The sequence below is a fragment of the Chenopodium quinoa genome, unplaced genomic scaffold (assembly GCF_001683475.1).
Source record: "Chenopodium quinoa cultivar QQ74 unplaced genomic scaffold, ASM168347v1, whole genome shotgun sequence".
In the NCBI taxonomy this organism is placed as follows: Eukaryota; Viridiplantae; Streptophyta; class Magnoliopsida; order Caryophyllales; family Amaranthaceae; genus Chenopodium; species Chenopodium quinoa.
In genome coordinates, this window is record NW_018743514.1 from 969846 (window position 1) to 991978 (window position 22133).

Sequence of the window (22133 nt, forward strand, 5' to 3'; positions counted from 1 at the left end):
CCTAGAGTAAAAAGAACATACTTGTACCAAAAAAGAGTGAAAAGTACATATGTCCATGTTCATTGATTGTCAGTGTAATGTACTTTTATTTGTGACATAATGCTCATTGTTTATTGTGAAATGTTCTTTGAATTTTGTCTTTAGATTATGATGGGTATATATAAATAATGTTCATTACATAATATTATCATGTTTTTTATTAATATTATAGATGTTTTTTAGATATACAAAAAAAAAAAAAAAAAATCCCTTAAAGCTGAACGTTCTTTACAAAACAACTACTAATATATGTTCTTTAATAAATAGCTATATATTCTTTCCATTTTTTTTGTCAGTACCAAGCTTGGTACAGACGGTTGTACCATAAAAATTTCAAATTTACACGCACTAGGTTTTATGATTATAACTATTGAGAGGCTAATTTGATTATCGACTATCACATAATTATTACTTCAATAAGTATCTAATATCCGAACATAGTCCAAGGAATCATTTTTTGTTTCATTACAAGGACATATTATACCATATCTTTTGACCTCAAAAAAGATTCATTATGAGATTACGAAACAATAAAGAGCATATAGAAGTGTTATATACTATCATCTTTATGGCATATTTGGATTGGGGGTAATATATTAAGGGAGTAATAAAAGTCAAATTTGAAAAAACACAAGTAATTAGAGGTGTTTGTTGTAGGAAACTTGGTGTTTACAAATGAAATAAGGTAGTTGTGCCATGAGGAAAAGAGATAGGTCGGTGGAGGAATTATTACTCTCAGAATGAGGGTAATAGTTACCCACCCTTCCTTTTGTGTAACTATTACCCCCAAAATAAGGGTATTGATTCCTCTTACTTCACCTCATACCACATCATCACTACATAATTTTCCTAACAATCACACTATCACTATCTCCTTCTACCCTATGCTCACATTCATTTTGCTTAGTTTGACTTTTATTACCCTAATAATACATCTCCCGCAATCCAAGCATGCCCTTAGAGTTAGATTTATCATCATGTTACTATATTAGTACTTCCAATTAATATTTGATGATTATCTTGTAAATTATCTATAATAATGGAATATTTTATTATTTACAAAAAAATAAAAAAATAAAACATACATTCATGTATTAGTTGTATTTTGTACATGATATACCGGAAAGTTGTATAAATTATAGGGGTGTTATTGTAATGTATATGTAAAGCTCTTGGGTCCCCTCTTCATAAATGCACCTTTATAAATGATGGGTTGCACCACTAAAGTTGTCACAGTTTAGTTGTTCTTTCAGTTTCCTTCTTCAAAGAGATCACCACTTCCTCCTCTTTCTCTGTCCTCTCTTAAATCTCTTCATCTTTCAAACTTTGCCACCTGCAAATTCAACTTACCAATATAACTAAAAAAGGTAACTCCCATAACTAACTACACTCAATTTTTTGGTTTTTAATATAAGCTTCTTTATTTGGTTGTTTCAAGATTATACATATAATTTAATCTTTTCTTGTTTTTGTTACAATAGTAACATGTTAGACTATGTTATTACATGCATATAATAACATCATGTACTAACTATGTGCATGTATGGCGTACGCTTCTTATTATTCTTGTATGTAGGAAATTATTAAACTAGTGCGTAAGCACAAATGATGGACAAGGTAAATTCCACGATGGGACTAGTCCGAACAAAATCGGACCAACTAGTGGAGTCGATGGCAGCAGCGATGGCGGCAATGAAATCACCGCCATCAGGGGATGGGAGTATGGTGCCTACGGCGGATGGATCGCGTAAATCGAGCCGTAGGATCACCTCCCCTGGAGTTAATAGCAGTAGTAGGAACTACAATAACAATACTCACATTAGAAAGACAAGGAGTGCTCAGTTAAAACTTGATATTGATGATCTTTGCAATGGGGCAGCCCTAAGTAGAGCCTCTAGTGCCAGCTTGGGACTCTCCTTCTCCTTCACTGGCTTTAGCGTTCCTCCTGAGGATATTGCTGATTCTAAGCCCTTCAGTGACGATGATATTCGTAAGTCTAGTAAACTTGTACCCCATCTATCTCTAAATATTGTTCTTAAATGTATTTTTTTTCATTCATTAAGTAATCATCGTCAAATTAAAAATAACATTTACAAACAGAGAAAGTATTATAATAAAGGCGGCGACTATATACTCATTTTCCTCCATCTTAATGAATACTACGGAGTAATAGGTATGTAGACTTTGTTTATTTTTTTTGTGTCAAAATAAGCCAATTTAATCAATTATTGTAATATAAGCTAATTATGAAAATTGAGCATGAGTCGAGTACTAATTAGGTATTTTTCATTGTGCAGAATATAAATTTTATTGAATTTGTGGTAAATAATCAACTACGTATATATAATTATAGTTTACTTATTGTCCAACTTGGATAATTTTTAAAAACTTATATAATGTAAAGAAAACAATGAAAATATTTAGGTGAATTATGCTAGAACAAACTAATCTTTTAGATGACAACTTGTGCATGGTTTAAATAATGACTATTACTACTCATAATGACTTCAAAAAGGGCTATGTAAATTTCCTTTTCTGTTTTTTCTAGTATTGACAAGTGGAAATATATATTTTCCATTGGGTGAATGTTATTTAAAATTTAGTCAATTATCATCATCTTTTCTTTTAGATTTTAATGAATGGAAAAAGAGAGCTTATAAAGATTATTTCTCAAATCAATAATAGAGCCAAATTATATCCTACAAAATCTATAAGAAAATCAAAATGATAATTCTACTCCATAATATATACATAGTAATAATTAATAAAATTAGAAATAAATAATATAGAGTCCAAACAGATTGGTTCACTATTAATTATTCCATTAACCTTAATCATAAAATTGTATATATATGATAATTTGATAACAGTAGAGAAATTGTCAAAAAGTAGGGTTCGTTGTTAATGTGTTATTATTGGTGAATCACTGGATAAATTCACTCCTAAAAAATTACCTTAAAATGATTAGGTAGTTTTAATTTCAAGTTTTTGTTACAAAAAATTACTAATTATAAAAAAGCATCCTTCCTCTTTTCTTATTTCACATTATAAAAAATCAGGTATAGAAAACATTTAGTTACGATGATTAAATTTGTAATACTCATAGATTATTACTTTTGAGACAAGGACTTAGGAGCGTTCCAAAATAAGGACATTTTATATAATACAAAGTAATTAGAAAGCTGTTTCAAAAAAAAAAAAAAAAAAAAAAAAAAAAAAAAAAAAAAGTAATCAGAAAGCTCTTTATTTTTTTGCTTTATTTATTTATTTATTTATTTCAAAAGATAATACAAAGGTACAGCATAACTTTATTATAAAAACATAAAGACTTTTTTAAAGGAGTCAATAATATAAGCAGTGAATCACTCATGATGATATCCAATCCAAACATCAGTATAAACTACTATGAGAGTAATATCCCTAATACTTTACTTATATTATAAACCCTAGGAAATGATTAGAGAAGGTAAAGACCTTTTCCTAAAAAAATTTAATGTGGGCAGCTCAAAAATCTTAAATGAAACGGACTTACAACAACTTACTTCTGTGAGACTAAATCCGCAGCCCGAGTCATCTAATACTAATTGTCCAATAATTAGTGTTCCGCAAATGATGGATTGGTCCTAATTGATGTTAAACACAAGTAGTCAAGTAGCTAGTAGAGAGAAACAGTTGATAGCAACCTACCAAACATGAACGACCATCACTATACTTTAATGTGAAACCAGCAACTACATGGTAAAATAGGGGGTCCACTGTCCACATTAAAAGAAAAACTTCTGGTAGTCTTCGTTTCCCAATATTAACGTTTAATATATGGCCAAGAAATGTAAAAGTTATATATGGACCATATAAAAATAATACTATAATGTATATTTTCCAAGTTTATTTATATGATATGTCAAATTTCATGATTTTATTCAATGATAAACACCTTAATTGATCTACAAAACAAAAGAACGTACACCCCAGGAGACAAAGATCTTTGTTAGTAGAAACGTTTACCTTTGTTTTCCACCTCTAGTCTTTATGTTATGGGACCTCTTTATAATTTATGCTACACCCACTTGGATTCTATTTAGTACCGACTAGGACATGCCCTTTGCTATACATGTACTGCATTGTCCATGGTAGTACGTTCACTACTCGACTACTCGTTGAATTTATCTTATTTATAAGAGTACGATCAATATATGAGTATGGGTATACCTAAGGTTAATGTTTTAGACCATCCGTAAATGACTGGATGGAGATATCATTTAATGACGTACTCATTTATCCTCTACATTACGGCCACTAGATTGTTTACCTTTTGGAAGTAATATATGTAGAGAGTACGAAAATATTGCAATCCTTTATCCTTACATAGCATTTGATAGCTGAGGGAAGCTTGATTGTCGTTATTTCAAAAACTAATTGAGGTTGATTTATCGTTCACTTCAAAACAAATATTGAGCCTTATCATCAATTCATCATCAAGTATATATATACATCTTCACAACTGTCTTGGTTTGTTTTTGTTGGGGGAAGCTGTCATTTTGACTTTATTTTTTTGTTTGATTTTGGGTAAAGGCTGGAAAATATGCATTAAAACCAACAAAATAAATAACAAAATCGTGACTAAAAGCAATCTTACAGTGTAACTATTTACTTGAATTGCCAATTCATACATCCCATAGGCCAATGAAATTAATAAATCTTAAAATATGTCTATTCGAGTCAAGCTCAAACTCATTCGAATTCTTATAAGTCAAGTTAATTACATCTAATTTATCTAAATAAAAACTAAACTATTTACACGTGTCCTATCTAACATAGTTTATAAATATGCTAAAAATTATATTTATGTGATTATTATTTCTAGACAAGAGGGTGGTAAGTAACAATATAATTAGCCATCCATCTTTTTCTGAAACTCATAGTCAATATGTACCAACCTTAGTCCTTTTGTTTGACACATAAACCATTAAAGCCAATCATGCATAAAAAAGTGCTATGTGGTATGCTCCCCAACAATTTTTGAAATCCATCTTAACTTGTTGAACTGAAATCCACTGAGAAAAATGGAATCCATTACTTTGGCCAATCAAGCCAAACTTTACACACGTCCACTCAAGCTTGGTTTATTATGGCCAATTATTTAGATTCAAATATCATCAACTGATATCAACAATTCAACCTACCAGGTGACTCATGAGATAATAGTGGACCATTATTTTTCAAAAACCTCCTTCCAAAATCACTTCATAAAAATGGTACGAAACACCAAAAGCTCTCTCAAATTGAAGTTTAAAATGTTCGGAAAAAGTTGTCACATTTTCAAACTTAGAATTAGACAATGCTTAAATTTCCTATCTCTCACTTAATAAAATAAAGTGGTAGGAAGAGTACGGATAGAAGAAAAACTACTTTGTACTTCGTATTATAATGTGTAAAAGATATACTCCATATATTTAAGTAAAATCATGGTGTTTAGTTATATGGATGGTAACAGTATTGTTTCGGGGTTTTCTGATGTCCTGCGGGAGAGTTACAATTCCGAGACTGGAACCGGACGCCTGTACCTGCAAAACAAACGGATGCTCCGGATGGTTGGAGATCCGCCTCCGACGGTCAAGTTAGTACTTGATTAAGGAGTAATTAATGCGGAAATTAAAGTGATTGGGTCTCTCTAGGTGAGAGTGTTTAATGTGTGTAATCTGCGTTGTTCGCGTCCTCTCCCTTAATGAGGATTAAGGGAGGTATTTATAACCTCGGGAAACGTGCCAAACTAGGTTTAGGTTAACCTTGGGTTGATTGAGCTTCCCTCGGAAGTTGGGCCTAGGTGACCGGCTTCTCCATTAGGCATGGAGTATGCCACGTGTCATGACATAATAAGTCCAGGGTGGACGAATAAGCGTATGCCACGTGGCAAGCCCTGAGATGTCCAACTGGGGGACACTTGGCAGGACCTGATTGGCCCACGTGGCGCATTCCGATTGGTGGGAGCAAAATCCCCTAATCAAGTATACTGCAGATTCATGCCCATTACCAATATTTTAGGATATGGGCTGAAGACTCTAAGCTTGATTAATCATATATCATTTATTCATTTGTACATTATTGAATGTTTTTCAGTCTAAAACCCAGATGATTCTACAATAGATTAATGCAACATACATATAGATTACACCCTCAATAAACTCAGAATAATGACATAGTTAAAAAATGGAAAGCAATTTTACATGGTGGCTTTTAACAAGTGAAATTGAAAAGAACATGCATTTTGGTTGTTGCAGCTGAGGATCTTGAAGCGGGAACACGTAAGAAGAGACTCAAAGCAGAGCCAACTTTTCAAATCCATCTGAAGGTAAAATCTCATATATACTAACACTGCTAAACCATATGTTGCAGGTGTCATTTTTTTCTGCCTTCCCTCAAAATGTCAGCAAACCAGCATTATCCATAGTGTTGATCATCCTGCATTTTTGCTACAAAAAGGCAGCATGTATTCTTTCACTTACTACCTATGTATCTGAACAGGCCCGGGGGTTGGAGATTATAGCTACACACAGATCAACGAAATCCCAATGCATTGAATATGGCTAATTAATCATGGTCAGGTTCAGTCTTGTACAGACCTTGTTCTGTATGACAGTATGTACAAGACATCTATTACCATTTCCCGAACAACATAATTAGATCACACATAAAATACTAGTTTGGAAGACTGAGCTAGAACATAATGCCCCTTTTACTCGTAAGGAGGGTAGAGAAGAAACGAGAGAGAAACCTCTGGTGCCTATTTTTGTGCATGAGATTTCCTTCAAAACCAGTGTGATGCTATTATCGATTAATTATGAGAGGAATACTAATACGAGTTGACTGTTGCCTTATATCTTGCAGTTTAAAGAAGTTACATACAAGGTTGTTCTCAAAGGATTTTCTAATACAGAAGAAAAACAAGTCTTACATGGAATCACAGGTTCAGTGGATCCTGGAGAAGTGCTGGCTTTGATGGGCCCTTCAGGAAGCGGGAAGACAACGCTTTTGAATGTTCTTGGAGGAAGGTTAACTCAGCCCAAAGCTGGAGGTTCCGTTACGTACAATGATCAGCCATACTCAAAACTCCTGAAAAGCAGGCAAGTACAAGTGTTAAATAATTCACTAATTAATAATAATATTAACAAGATTGATGAGATATTCAAATTTAAAGGCATATACCAACTTATGACACTTGCAGGATAGGGTTTGTGACTCAAGATGATGTTCTATATCCTCACCTCACTGTGAGAGAAACCCTCACATATGCTGCATACCTACGGCTGCCAAAAAAATTAACGAAGAAAGAAAAGGAACAACGAGCTATGGATGTCATTTGCGAGCTAGGGTTGGAGAGGTAACCTTCACTTGTTACAAAGGTTTGTGGATATGATGAAAAGGAATAATGCATTCTAGGGAGAATTGCAGATTCCTTAAACCAATTCTTTGCAAAGAAGAGCTGTTGATTATCTGAAATACTACATATATATATGTGCAGATGTCAGGACACAATGATAGGCGGCTCCTTTGTTCGTGGAGTTTCAGGTGGAGAAAGGAAGAGAGTTTGTATTGGTAATGAGATTTTAATCAATCCTTCCCTTCTCTTCCTAGATGAACCAACCTCAGGTTTGGATTCTACAACCGCCTTAAGGATCATCCAGGTGTTGCAAGATATAGCCGAGGTAAAGTTACACATGCTACTTTTGATTATCTAACAAATTTGTTGTAAACAAGAGTTCAAATACAAATCTATCAGAAAACATATGACAGTTGACACTTATATCATAATCTTCAAAACTTAAAGATATAACACCCCTTCCCAATTGATGCATTTTTATGACAATTTAAGCATAATTGTGGATGTAGTTACCAAAAGTCCTACCTCTCATCTGGTTCTTAACATGTTACAGGATGGGAAGACGGTCATTACTACAATCCACCAACCATCAAGCAGACTTTTTCACAAGTTCGACAAACTGATCCTTCTCGGAAAAGGAAGCTTGCTTTATTTTGGAAAGGCATCAAACGTGATGAGCTATTTCGCCACCATAGGGTGTACCCCTCTGATATCCATGAACCCAGCAGAATTCCTGCTAGACCTCGCTAATGGGAACATAAATGACGTAACTGTACCATCAGAATTAGATGACAAAGTACACATGGACGACCCAGAAACTGAAAAACCGAATGGTAAACCATCTGCTGCAGTTATCCACGATGTAAGTCATCCCTGACGCTCAGACACACTATACACAAACAGACCGAACAACAAATAAAAAAACCAGTCACACATACTGCCCTCACGAGATTGGTTTAATATAATTCAATAGACAGTGTCTTTTGAATTCAGTAGACAGTGTATTAAAGGATCCCAAAGTAAAATCACATCTAAAACATAAAGAATTATCAAGAAAAAAAGCTATATTCAACTTAAGCAATATAGCTCCACTATAGAAACACACCTCTAGTCTAAAATGAAAGGATGTATTAATAATTTTCTATATGTATGCATTAATGACATGGAATGAATGTGATAATTCTGATAAGGCTTCTCCATTGAAATACAACGGTGTCACATTCTTAACTATTTGCACAGGTATAAGGTATATCCAATACTGAAAGAAAGTACAAGACATTAAAAATGACATAATAACTATAGGAATGTGTTATTTTGAAGGAAGAGAGTTAGAGTCAGGTATTACAGAAGATATCTCATATAAGACTTCATTGCAGTATCTTGTGGAATCCTACGAATCACGAGTAGCAGAGAAAGAAAAGAGGAAGCTTGGAATTCCTATATCAATAAATGAAGAAATGAAGTTAAAATTATCTTCTGTGAAGCGAGAATGGGGAGCAAGCTGGTTTCAACAATATTCAATTTTATTCAAGCGGGGAATTAAGGAGCGAAGGCATGAGTATTTTAGCTGGCTGCGGGTTACCCAAGTTTTGGCCACAGCTGTTGTACTAGGGTTACTTTGGTGGCAGTCAGATAGCAAAACTGAGAAGGGACTAGAGGATCAGGTATACTCAAATCTTGTTCCACGATTTCATATCTTATTCCTTCCTAAATTTTAACAAGAGTATGTATTCTTATAATGAAGAATGATCTTTACAGCTTTAATGATATCATGAAAATTACTAGAGGGTATATAAAACCATGAAGTCAGTCATTATCATACAACAGCTTGACATTCTAACCAGACAGATCTTTCAACCATTGCAGGCAGGGCTGCTTTTCTTTATCGCTGTTTTTTGGGGTTTCTTTCCAGTGTCCACAGCAATTTTTGCATTCCCTCAAGAGAGAGCAATGCTTCAGAAAGAAAGAGCAGCTGACATGTATCGATTAAGTGCCTATTTCCTTGCAAGAACAACAAGTGACCTACCACTCGATCTTGTCCTTCCAGTTCTCTTCCTAATAGTAGTCTACTTCATGGCAGGCCTCAGGCTTGATGCAGGAACTTTTTTTCTAACAGTACTGACAGTTTTCCTCTGCATTGTAGCTGCACAGGTATCTTTCTTCAACTGTTTTTTCACAAAGTTCAGTCAGGAAATCTCCTAACGTTATCTGATAAAAATCACTTTTTTACGACTTGCTGCAATGGCAGGGACTTGGATTGGCAATAGGAGCTTCTCTAATGGACATTAAGAAGGCAACAACTCTAGGTTCTGTAACAGTAATGGCCTTCATGTTGGCTGGTGGATACTTTGTAAAGGTAAGCTGATACGAAGCTCACTAATCCCTTATTACACCATTAGATTATAAAAGAAAACTACCTCCGGCCCTAAATAATAGGACACATTACATCATTATTTAATTACTAAACTTAGAAAGTTGCCTATTACTTTTAAACAGCTTAAAAGGAAATGTCGACTATTATATTGGGACAGATGTAGTACCGCTTTATGGAGGACAGACAACAAAATCCAAAAGCAACAACTTTAGTTTTGCTGCATCAAGATCACTAGCAATCCCAACCCTTTAAGACAATTGCACCCTACTGACCATTAATAATGTTGTTCTTTGTCTGCAGAAAGTTCCGATATTTATATCATGGATCCGTTATCTTTCGTTCAACTACCACACCTATCGGCTGCTTCTCAAAGTACATTACGAGAATCACATTCAACCCACAAATTGGATGAAATTTGACAGTGGCTTGATGGAGGTTGGTGCTCTGATTGCCATGGTCTTTGGCTACCGATTATTAGCATACATAGCCCTTAGGAGAATGCGGCTTCAATGATAAGCTATTAAATCCACGGATATATTCATCGGATTACGAGCAAGGCACCCTCAAAATATCCGATTCCAAATGCCTACCAGGGAGAATCATGTCATAGTCAGATTGTCAGAAAGGATGAGAAAAGGCCAGCCTAGCAAAGATGATGGTCCAACTCCAGTTCTCTAAGTACTTTTAGCTATCACTTCAACCAATCCAACAAAGAGCATAGAGTAGTTAAATTCAGTTGCTTATAAGTGTAGTGATAATGTGCAAATATATCTTGAGATAAGTTTTTTTTCTAGTAATATCAGTCTCAAATTCTCAACTTTATCCCAAGTTTAATGTTAGTAGTCCCTAATTGATGTAAACAGCTTCTGAGTAATGGAAAAGCAGTTTGAAGTAAAATTAGTTAGTTAAGCTTGTTGAAGCAGAAAAAACAATCTAGTATACGTAGAGCATTAAGTACACTTCAAGGTGGGTGCATGTACAAAAATCAAGTATAAGCAACTATATTAAATCAATCAATCAAAGCCTTAATTTCATAAGTAGGGTCGGCTACATGAACCAAAAGTGATTATTCCGTGTAGTCATCGACAAGCAACTATATCAACAAACCAAAAAAAAAAAAGAGAAAAAAAGTTTGTTTGATGACTTATTAACAAACAAAATAATTGTACGCATGATTTCACCTCTGCAGCTGGGCCTCTGCTTTTCGATGTGAAATGAATCGTTTCAGAGCCCTGCGATGTTCTTTCTTCTGGTCCAAAAACCATATTCTTTGCAAGAAGCACCTCAAAACTTTCTTCACCTTCACTTGAACAAAGAATCAGTATGCAGCTCATGCAATGCACCCAGTAGCCATGCTTCAGTTTTACGAGTATTCAGGCCAATGTTCTAAACCAGCGAAGCAAGCTAAGGAGAGCAGCATCCAATGCAGGGGAGGATTTTTCAATCCCTACATACAAAAGAACATTATTTAAATCATTTTATTACCCCGTATTCATTTGAATACAAACAGAATGAATGGAGATATGCAGGTCAATTTTCCGCATTTTCTGTTACAATTATTCAGCTAGGGCTGATACTAGATTTTCATCTAATATCTACTAGTGCTCAAATAATACTAACCGATATCAGCAGCCACTCTATGAGCACACATTATTCCTGAAAAGGCCACAGCTATGACCCCTTGCCCAGGGAAACAGCTATCACCAACACAGTAAAGGCCATCTATAGCCTGCAATTACAACAACAGAGACTCATTCACAAGTCAAGATACAGGTGTAACTATGAAGTGTCAAGCCCTAAACTTTCAGCTAACCGTCGTATTGAATGGCATTCCCAATAAGCCTTTAGGAACTGAGCGTGGCATAGGTCCGTATGTGCCACTATCACGAGCCAAAAACCGCCTGTGTGTTTTTGGAGAGCCAACCTGCAATGAGGATACATTTCAATATTCTAAAAGCAAACTAGGAAAGAGAAAAGAGAAAACGATATACGAAGTAGTATAAATTTATTTTTGCATTTATGAAGTTCCAATACTGCAGCAAGGAAAATGCAATAAAGGATTTTCAATGTTGATGCTTTGCTGTGTGACAAAACTCCACTATAGAGACCTATATATATTAATTTCCATAATGATGTTCCCCCGTTGGTGACCTAGGGTAGTAACAACAAATTCACTTAGATGATTTAACACTAACGCCATGTCAACGTTGAATCTTTGCTCAAAGGGTGACATGTCAAACAAGATTCCATTTTCAATCTCAAGTCACTAAATTGAGAATGTGAAAACACAGATCTTAAAGTGAAAATTGTCATAGCTAAGCTACCGAAACTGAAATATTCCTGAATTAAATGTGCATTAGTCTATATCTTCAAAAGCTATTTTTATATACTGTATGTAAAATAAAACTTCACAAAAAAAAAAAAAAAAAAAAAAAAAAAAAAGGCAAAAAATCTAAATAGAAGGGTGATTAACAACATTAAACCTTCAAAACAGTCAGAATTAATGTCTATCAAATTATTTTATCCCTCATCAATCTCTTCTTAAATTCAGAGTCTTTACTGCATCAGACTACTGACTACTCAATTAAAATAAACCAACCCAATAAGGAAGCATACAAGCAGAAAAGGGGCAATGATCATGGGCTTGATTTAAATACTCGGAAAAGGGCACACACTAAACCAGCATTACAATTTAAGAAAGGAGTTAACTTATTAGTTTAATGCCCTCAATTCATATTTTTTGCGGAAAGCTGGTTTTTCAATAAAAATACCTCTTTAAACAGTATTGATGATTTAAGCCCTGGAAAAAGTTTCTTTTCTAATCTGCTTATGATTTCATCAGCAATGAGCTCCTTCTTTTTGTTGTAGTCTGATGGAGATAGTCCCTGTGACATCAAAAACTGGATTATTAGATTCACCCAATCCCTTCACAAATATTAAGATTTCAATATGTTCAAGTACTTCTAGAACTTTAGAATTTAAAAGGAACAAAGAATTACAATCACAATAAATAAATTAATTAATTAAGATGCAATCTCCTCTCAAAAAAAAAGGAAATAAAAAAGTCAAGAATAATCAACAAAGTCATGAGGTGCACCTGCCAGTCGTCAATGGAGGAAGTTGTAAATATATGGAGAATGTGATGTCCACTAGGGGCTAATGAAGAATCGAGAATGGTGGGAATGCTCAAGAATATACTGCCATAAGGCTCCTCTAAATTTTTCCAATCACTCTGTAAGCAAAGAAACAGCACCATCAGTTGATTTGTTCCTCAATGTAGCACCATAAGGTCCATAACTAAATGTGTGTCATCAGACTCATCACCTCAAGAACAAAGTGGTGGCAATCTGTATCTGGAGGTAATACTTCAGCCTTGACTCCCATGTGTATTGAAAGAAAGGATGGAGCTTTAACATATAATTTCTGAAAATCTTCCTCTTCTTTTGGCAGATTTTCGGCTTTTAGAAGTTTGCCTAAAGTAAAGATATTTGTGAATGTTACTGATGCAAAAGCTAAACTGCCAACGTCCATTTAAAGAAGTGAAAGGGTAGTTCCTTCTTCCTTTTCCATACTTACCAAAGGTATCCCATCTAGTAGCATTTGATATGATGGTCCTGGCATTATATTCACTTCCATCAGACAGTCTCACTCCAACCTGTAAAATTTATACATATAGGCCATTAGCACAAAGCCACCAATCTGAGTTTCCTAGTATGCCTTCCAAGTCTCCAATCATTAACAATATTCCTGCATCTTAAGCTAACTCAGAACTTACAGCCTTTCCATGCTCCAGAATGATGTTTTTAACATTTGCTTTGTAAAGAATGTTGCTCCCTTGATCAACGAGACCTTGTGCCAGGGATTTGGCAATTTTACCAACGCCGCCAACAGGATAGTTGATCCCTCCAAAATGCCTATCACATAAAACCTGTCATAAAGCATATTAAAAGATAAAGAAACTAAACAAAATTATTAGGATTGGAAAAGGAAAATGAAATATCTTACCATACTTGCATTTATCATAGGAGTTTGCATAGCATTAACAGTGCTGACGATAAAACACTGCAGAAGATACACATGATTACCCATTATATCAAACTGTAATCTTCTACACTATGTTATAAGGCATGCCAATGGATTGAATTTTTAAGGTAACAAAGTAACTTGAGTTACCTCAGCATCTATGAAAGACAGCAGTTGAGGATCTTTGATGTATTTACGGGCAATTGCTCCAGCATTTTGAGGCAAATAATAGGCTGCAAATGCAATTGGCATCTAAAAATTAATTCCAACAAACCATGATTTATTCTTAGCGAGTGAGAATGTCATTATAGCTTTAGGTAATTACATGTCTATGAGCAAAGAATGGTATGAAAATTGAAGTCTTTTTCTTCAGCATAAAATTCAAGAGCAATGCAAAGTGGCACTTAATTTATATTTTGGCTATCTTCTCCATATTACCGAATTTAATCTCTTAAAAGCCAAGAAATTCTCTATATATCTTTCAAAAGATCAGACACAAAGACAAGCCTAAGTTCAACTCTAATCAATTGATAAGTAAATTAGCAAAAAAAATACTCCCTTCTTTATCAAAAATGAAAAGTGGTTTATTTGTCCACTTATTATGGTGATTTTAACCCGATTATGTGTGTGTTCGTGTTTGTAGATGCAACGAGAAATCGAGGATTTAGCATGAACATGAGGACTACTTTAAGGAGGCATACACCATTCAAGGAGCGGGCGTGCACCTAATCTAAGTCGAGCGGGCGTGCACCTCTTATGGAGCGGGCGCCCCTAATTCTTGAACCACAATCTGCCTCCCTCTACATTACCAGGAGCGGGCGCGCCTCCGTACTCTCCAAGTTACTGCCCCGGCCTACAGCACTAGGAGCGGGCATGCATGAGAAGCCGCAGCGGGCACTCCATTGGTCTTTAAGGAGCAAATGATCCTATGTTAAGGAGCGGGCACTCCTTCCTATGAGCCCGAGTTTTTTTTTACGGATTTTCCCATGTAAAATTTTGGGGGTATAAATACCACCTTTAGCTTCATATGTACGAATCTTCTTTGCTCTTTAACTTTCTTAGTTAGTGCTTCAAACTCTCATTACTTAGCTTAGTTTCTCCCAACTCAATCATTGCAGTAGATTAATTGAAGCTTGTGTTCTTACTTTCAACAATTCCTCTCAACTTTAAAGCTTCATTTAGTAATCTCTATCTCTATATCTCTCTTAATTTTCTGTTTTTATTTACTTTGAATTGTTAATTTCTCTCTTAACCTTGTTTAATTATTGTTGCATGTTCAATCTACTTCCATCTTATCACTTCTCTCAACTTGTTAGATTAATGCTAGGATTAGAACTTGTAGCTATTTTGTTCTTCACTATGATGTGTGAGTAGTCTCTTAGCTAGAGGTTGGGTGAAGACCCAACCAAGCCATGGATTGATTATTATTTGTGCTTGCATGTTCATTTGGGTTGATGATTGATTGTTAAAGGATTGATTATTTGCATGTGTAATTAGATGGCCACTTATTGCTCATGTATTCACTTTTATGCTTGCATTAAAATATTAGGTTTAGTTGAGAGCCTTTTCTTGTATGATTAGACTAAATTCCTATCTTTGTTTAGATGATGTAGTAGTCTTAGTTGCAATAATTAGGTGAGTAATTCCAATTAATTTGCCTTATTGCTTTCTCGAACCGATCAAAAGACAAACCCGAGTTAGTAGTCTACTTTCTATGAGACTTGGTTGGCATATCTTGTTAATTGAGTTTGGTTTAGGAATGCTTAGTGTTGTGACTTCAAAAGAAGACAATGTTGATTTCCCATTTCATCACCGAAGTTTGATTCATGTTTGCCTATTGTATTGATCTATCGATTTGGTTGGTATCGAATCCCGCTTCCCCCTAGTGTTTGTCTTCATAGTAGTTAATCAATCAAAATCCCAATCTTGTGACCGGACTAGCTTATAACCGTTTCATATTCTTAGTGTACTCATACAAATTCCCTGTGGATACGATCCTTTACTTGCCCTAGACTTGCCTTAGGTTGATTTAGGTAGAAATATTGTTTGGTTTTAAGTTGTTTGTCCAACGACCGAATATCCCTTTGTAAAAAAAACTTTTACACTCACCGGGTGTACAATAATTTTACTATACATCGGTCAATTGCAAGATAACTTTTGACCAATTTTAGATAACTTTTAACATAGTTTGAGGTAACTATAGTCAATTACATTTTTTTATTGGAAATTACAAAGTAATTTATAAGAAATCATTTTTGTTTAGGGTAACATGATTACATTTATGCATTATGATTGATTTTTATAAGGTCAATTTCTTGTAAAGAGAGTAAATTTATTTGGAAAAAAATAGGTAAATTTTATTTTTTTATCAAGATAACTTTTGATTATTCTAGGGAGACTTTTCTTTCAATGTACAACCTTTATTGTACACAGAATTTTTTTTAAACGTTTGTGTTATATTATTGGTTTACTCAATTTGATTTTCATGTTTGTTGAATGCTAATATATAGCTTTAAATATTCCTATTTGATAATTATTTATATTTACAATAAAATTTAATATTAAATTCAACAAGATCCCACATAAAGCTATATTTTTCCTTGAATATTAATCACAAAACACAATCAAAGAGGTGTGCGTGAATAGTATCAAAATGAACTAAGAGTGAACTTAAAAATGGGGGTAGTGCTTTACTAGGCAAAATGTTTACTAGGCAATAAACACACTTTACATTAATCAATCAAGAGGTGAAGTGAATCAATCAAAGAGTGGACCTAGCCACTAGTCATGATTATTTTTTTTCAAAAACTTCATGGACAATAATTAAATTGTTTTCGTAGCATAGAGTTAGTTGCAAAGACAACCAAAATTATTTTCAAGTTTCAACACTCATGGAAGAAGAAATCAGAATAACTCAGCACATGATATCTTTTTTGGTTATACTGCCACCCGAACATATCAGATCTTTTTGGTCACTACAAAGTAGAAACCTATAGTTCCACTTCCACCATCTTAAACTTATCTTCATTATTTAATGAAATTGTTTCTAGGATCTCAAGTAAGTACTTACCAAGGGTTAAGCATTCAAGGGGCTTCTGAAAAAACTGCCCAAAAAGGTAGATTGGTTCCTCAAGTGACTTCAGCTCCAATGAGTTCAGGGCATTAAAGATCTACGTAATTCATACTATTAATAACACCAATGGTCAACAATGGAAGAACCCAAGTTCAAGATTAGCCACAGAAGCATAACTCAAAACTGACCTTCCAGCACTTTCCATAAAATTTTAAAATTCCGTCCTTCTCATGGGGAAATCTGGTAGTTAGTTCAGCAATAAAGTCACTGTACTCTCTGTGCACTCGAACAGAAAGGTTATTTGGGAGGTGAAAATGAACAGTAGTTGGGTCTGGTATGACTTCCATCTTACATCCTACTGCAGCTAATGCTTGGGTGATTAAATTCAGATTACCCTGTCCAATTTAAGGCATTAATAAAGAGTAAGAGGTACTGGGGAAGATAACTGACAGATTAAAAAATAGCAAATGAAAAGGTAAATACATTATTAATAAAAAAACATAATGCAACAAATTTTCCTATCTCTTTTCTAGCTACCCGACTATATGTCTTCTCTCCCTCCCAATCTTCCACATCTATCTCATGCCCCTTGTAATCATCATCTGGATTGGGCAAAATCATCATATTTTACTACCATCATCTCATAAACTTGAGCTCAAAATTGATCGCTTATGCACAAATAAACATAGTAACATTAAGCTTCGTGCTTCACAACCCCCACCCCAAATCCATACAACACAAATTCATCTGGGATTGCAAGAGAATTCACTTGAGCCCTATTCCATTTGACTAAATTCGGATAAATTAAGTTCAAATAAATTCAGGATAAATAATTTATGTTCAGAAAAATAAATTAAGAGAAAATTAGGACAATTTCAAACAATTACAAATACGTAGTAGTTTAAACAAAATAAGTAAAAATAAAATTCAATCAATAAAAGTTCAAACTAAATACTTCGTAAGTTAAATAGAACAGACCCTTAACATCAAATTCCAAGACTGGAATAAAAACAACAAACAGAACTTTATAAACAAGCTTTAACCCATTGACCCATCTGGTGTCTGTGAGACTTTAAAAAGCAGGCAAAAAGGCCAAAGCATTACAGGATACGATGGAAATCAATGTAAGGAAATGATTTTTACAAAATAGCATGCTTAATAAGAACATAGTATCTATCAGTGTCACATTGTATCTTAATGATACAAAATTGTGACAACTGATTAGCATAAAAGCAGCACACCTATGGTAATGCTACTATAGCCAATGCAGCGCAGAATATGAAACATAATGGAATCAACAAGCCAACTGCTATGTCCATTGTCAAGGGATCATTATATTAAGGATTTAACACATGAAGCACATATTTATTGAGATCAAACTCAATAGAACATCAATCCCATGTTGCTCTTGCAAAATGCATAACATTTGATCCAATTCTCTACACTATTACAATTCATCATTACCATCATAACCTTTCATATCTATATTTAATTTAGAGCACATATGCACAATAATCATTAAACTCGAAAAAGGGACCTTATAGTCTAATCAACTCACATCAATGTCTTCAAAGTTCCAACACCACAGTATAATATCACTAAATTCTAGTTAACCTCAATGCTGAAATACTCAAAGCAATGCAAATCAAAATACAGAGAGAATCATAGGGCACAAACCTTGTCACTAAACCCGAACATTACCGACGAACCGACATCGAAAGTATACCCAGCTTTCTCATAAAACCCAGAGCTACCACCAGGGATCACATACTTCTCCAAAACCAAAACCTTGGCACCCTTCACAGCTAACTGTGTTGCTGCAACTAACCCACCAATACCAGACCCAATCACAATTGCATCATAATTCTCTTTTTCTACACCTTCACCAGTTTCTCTCTCCACAGTTTCATCAACATTCATCACTGCTCTTAACCTACCTTCAATTCCCATCTTTTTTCTTTCCATCCCATTAAACCCAAATCCCATTTTCCCAGAGTTAACACAATAAACCCTAAATTTTTCACTTGGTGTGTGATTTTCTGTGCCATAGAACCCTAAATTTATACTTTTATAGCTATAATTACAAATTTTAAAAGAACTTCGAGGATCCCGTGAACTAAAATTGAACTGGGTATCGGTAATTTTAGTAGAAAAACAAGGAAAATTATGACTTCTTGTTTTGATTTGAGAAAATAAGTAAGAATTCGTAGAAATTTTGGGGTTGGAAGATGGTAGGAGAATTAGGGATGGAGAGTTAGCGAGGAATTGCATAGTGAATTGCGACGATGGTGGAGGAGAGAAGTGGGGTGTTACTGCTTACTGCTTTCTGGTTAGTGGTTACCGTTGTTTTCCACTATTCATCTCCAAACACTTTAGCAATTACTCCATATTACTTAAAAAAATACTCCCTCCATCCCTTGATTTTTCGGGTATTCCAGATGGAATTTGTTAAACATCACCCACAAATTACTACATAAAGCCCACGAAATTCACTTGATTTGACACTTTTGCCCATTTATGAAATCTTACCAAAAACGAAAAATTCTGACATCGAAAAATGTGAAGTCGTACTAGGTCCCTGCGGGAGACCGGAGAGCCGAGGGACGACGAAGAGTCGTCGTCGTCGCAGCAAAACGAGGTAAAACATCATCGTTTTAACGGTATGATGGCCGGCGTAAGGCTAGACCACCACCGTCATGGTCGGGGCGCCTGGCCAGGACGCTAGTTCCATGGCGGTGGCGCCTGGCCAGGACGCCGGCACCGTGGGAGTGGCGCCTGGCCAGGACGCCGGCACCGTGGGAGTGGCGCCTGGCCAGGACGCCGGAACCATGGTGGTGGCTTCCAAGCTAGGCGCCACTCCCACGGTGCCGGCGTCCTAGCCAGGCGCCACTGCCATGGTGGTGGTGGTCCAGTCAGACGCCACTTCCTATGTGATTTTTTTTAATTTTTTTGTTTTGTTTTTTTTTTTATAAATTTGATAAATTGAAATTGTAAAAAAAAAAAGGAAATTTTTTTATTTGAAATTATGTTTTAAATATTTGTTAATAAATTTATTTTATAATTTTGTATGTGGAAATTAGATTTTTAATTTTTTTGCTTTTTTTTTTGTTTATAAATTTGATAAATTTAAATTGTAAAAAAAAATGTATAACTTGAAATTATGTTTTATATATTTGTTAATAAATTTATTTTATAATTTTGTGTGTGGAAATTAGATTTGTGTTAATAATTTACAAAAAAATTAATTATGTTTTAATTTTGTATGTGTATGAATACTTTTACACATAATTATGTTTTAATTTTGTATGTGTATGAATACTTTTATAAATGATTATGTTTTAATTTTGTATGTGTATGAATACTGTTATACATAATTATGTTTTTAATTTTGTGTTAATTATGTGTAAATATATAAATTAATTGTATTATGCGTTAAATATTGAAATGAAATTTACAAATAAAAAATGTAGATATTAATTATGTGTTAATGTTGTGTTAAATGTATTAATTTACGCTTTACATAATTATATGTATTTAAATATAATACTTCCTCCGTTTTTTTTTATTGCATCATAGGGATTTTGGAGGCAAAATTTGGTAGTGGAAAAAAGTAAGAGAGAGAAACGTAAAAATACAAAATTGTCCATGTAATGTAAGATAAAATAAAAGGTAAGTGTGAAAAAGTAAGGGTATGTTGGGTATTTGCAGTGTGAACATAGATATTTTTTATCCTAAAATGGAATTGATGCAATATTTTGTAAATTTCCCTAAAAGGCAAGTGTTGCAATATTAAAAGAACGGAGGAAGTATCTAATTGACGTAGGTTTATGGTGGAGACGGAAATGAATTGATGTAGGTTTATGGTGGAGACGGAAATGATTACAGAGGGATATTTGTACATGATGGTCCCTTCGAAGATGCTCAACAAGCGATTGATTGGGCTAAATAGGTTGCAATTACTTCTGGTTTTTGCTTGGTAGTAACAACTCATAAATCTCAACAGGATGGTAGAATGGATCACATTTTGAGATGCGACCGCTATCGCAAAAGAGAAGAAAGAGATTTCAGTACAGTCACTCGGTTTGATACAAAGCGGAAAGGTTGTGGGTGTGAGTTCAGAGTAAAGGTTTGGCAACTAGAGAGTCGTGAAGGTTGGGAAGTGAAGGGTTACTCTAAATGGGGGTATCACAACCATGAGATGATAGTATATGAAGTGGTCATCGACAGTTGAGCGGCTTAAGTCCTGCTGCAAAACTGGTTGTCAAAGAAATGAGTGATGCTCAAGTGAAGCCTGCTAAAATATTAGCATCTGTGCTAGAGAAATTTGCTGAAGACCAGCCAAACCGAAGACACATCTACAACGTCAGACAACAACTGAGGTTTGAACGGTCAGAGGGAAGGAACCCTATACAACAACTTCTACACCAGGCACAAGCACGTGGTTACCTGTTCTGGTATGATTCTGATGAAGATACAGCGGAGGTGACTCATCTATTCCTTGTGCATCCTGATTGTGCTGATATGATCAAGTCTTGGCCATCTGTGATTTTGATCGATTCAACGTACAAGACAAACAAGTACAGGTTCCTAGTGGTTGAGATGATTGGGATGACTCCAACGAACAAGAACTTTCTGATTGGTCATGCAGTCATCAAGGATGAGACGGCTGCGAGTTATTATTGGGTCTTGGAGAAGCTGAGAAACTACATCAACCCTAATGTTCAGCCATCAGCCATCGTCAGTGATTGTTTCCACAATCGAAGCACTTGTTGTGCACATATAGCAGAGTTGTTTCCACAATCGAAGCACTTGTTGTGCACATGGCACATCAACAACTGTGTGAAAGTGAAAGCCTACAACCTTTTCAACAAGAATTTGGAAATGGCAAAGAGATTGGTGAATGGTAAGTGGCGGAAGATCCTACAAACTACCACAGAGGCAGAGTACGATCGAGCCCTGGTTAACAAGAATTTGGATTGCATAGTCGAGCTTATTATCCTTGTACAACGGTTCTCCCTTGGTCTTCGCATGAGACCGTCACTACACCGGTTAGAGAGACAGCTATTGCATTTCTTGGGTCGTCACACAAACATTTCATCCGACTGGACCTGTCATCCGATTTTCCTGTCCCACCGATCATACCTCGGTGGTACGACATTCGCACAGCAAGCGTAGAGGGTTGGGATGCGCTGTATCATGACCAGATCCATCAATGGAACACCCTAACAACTTTTTAGTTTTTCATT

General features: G+C 35.0%; 2 protein-coding genes across 3 annotated transcripts; one reads left to right on the forward strand and one right to left on the reverse strand.

Moving 5' to 3' along the window:
* Positions 1–1249: 1249 nt before the first annotated feature.
* Positions 1250–10688, forward strand: LOC110739863 (ABC transporter G family member 22-like). 2 transcript variants are annotated; one of them, XM_021920342.1, is made up of 11 exons: positions 1250–1406; positions 1616–2029; positions 6318–6388; positions 6925–7160; positions 7262–7417; positions 7559–7742; positions 7971–8279; positions 8794–9081; positions 9284–9568; positions 9666–9773; positions 10092–10304. In XM_021920342.1, exons 2-11 carry the CDS (start codon positions 1645–1647, stop codon positions 10302–10304), a joined length of 2235 nt encoding a protein of 744 aa, XP_021776034.1. In that variant the 5' UTR covers positions 1250–1406; positions 1616–1644. The 2 variants fall into 2 exon arrangements, with proteins under 2 accessions (XP_021776034.1, XP_021776035.1); XM_021920343.1 differs by lacking the exon at positions 1250–1406 and having other exon boundaries at positions 1645–2029; positions 10092–10688.
* An 81-nt stretch (positions 10689–10769) lies between these two features.
* Positions 10770–19344, reverse strand: LOC110739864 (prolycopene isomerase, chloroplastic-like). The gene is made up of 13 exons (XM_021920344.1): positions 18565–19344; positions 17076–17282; positions 16885–16984; positions 13965–14047; positions 13797–13853; positions 13567–13719; positions 13368–13446; positions 13116–13264; positions 12889–13023; positions 12563–12676; positions 11605–11715; positions 11412–11520; positions 10770–11238 (listed from the first exon to the last, which is right to left on the reverse strand). Exons 1-13 carry the CDS (start codon positions 19156–19158, stop codon positions 11165–11167), a joined length of 1965 nt encoding a protein of 654 aa, XP_021776036.1. The 5' UTR covers positions 19159–19344; the 3' UTR covers positions 10770–11164.
* Between the last annotated feature and the right edge of the window lie 2789 nt (positions 19345–22133).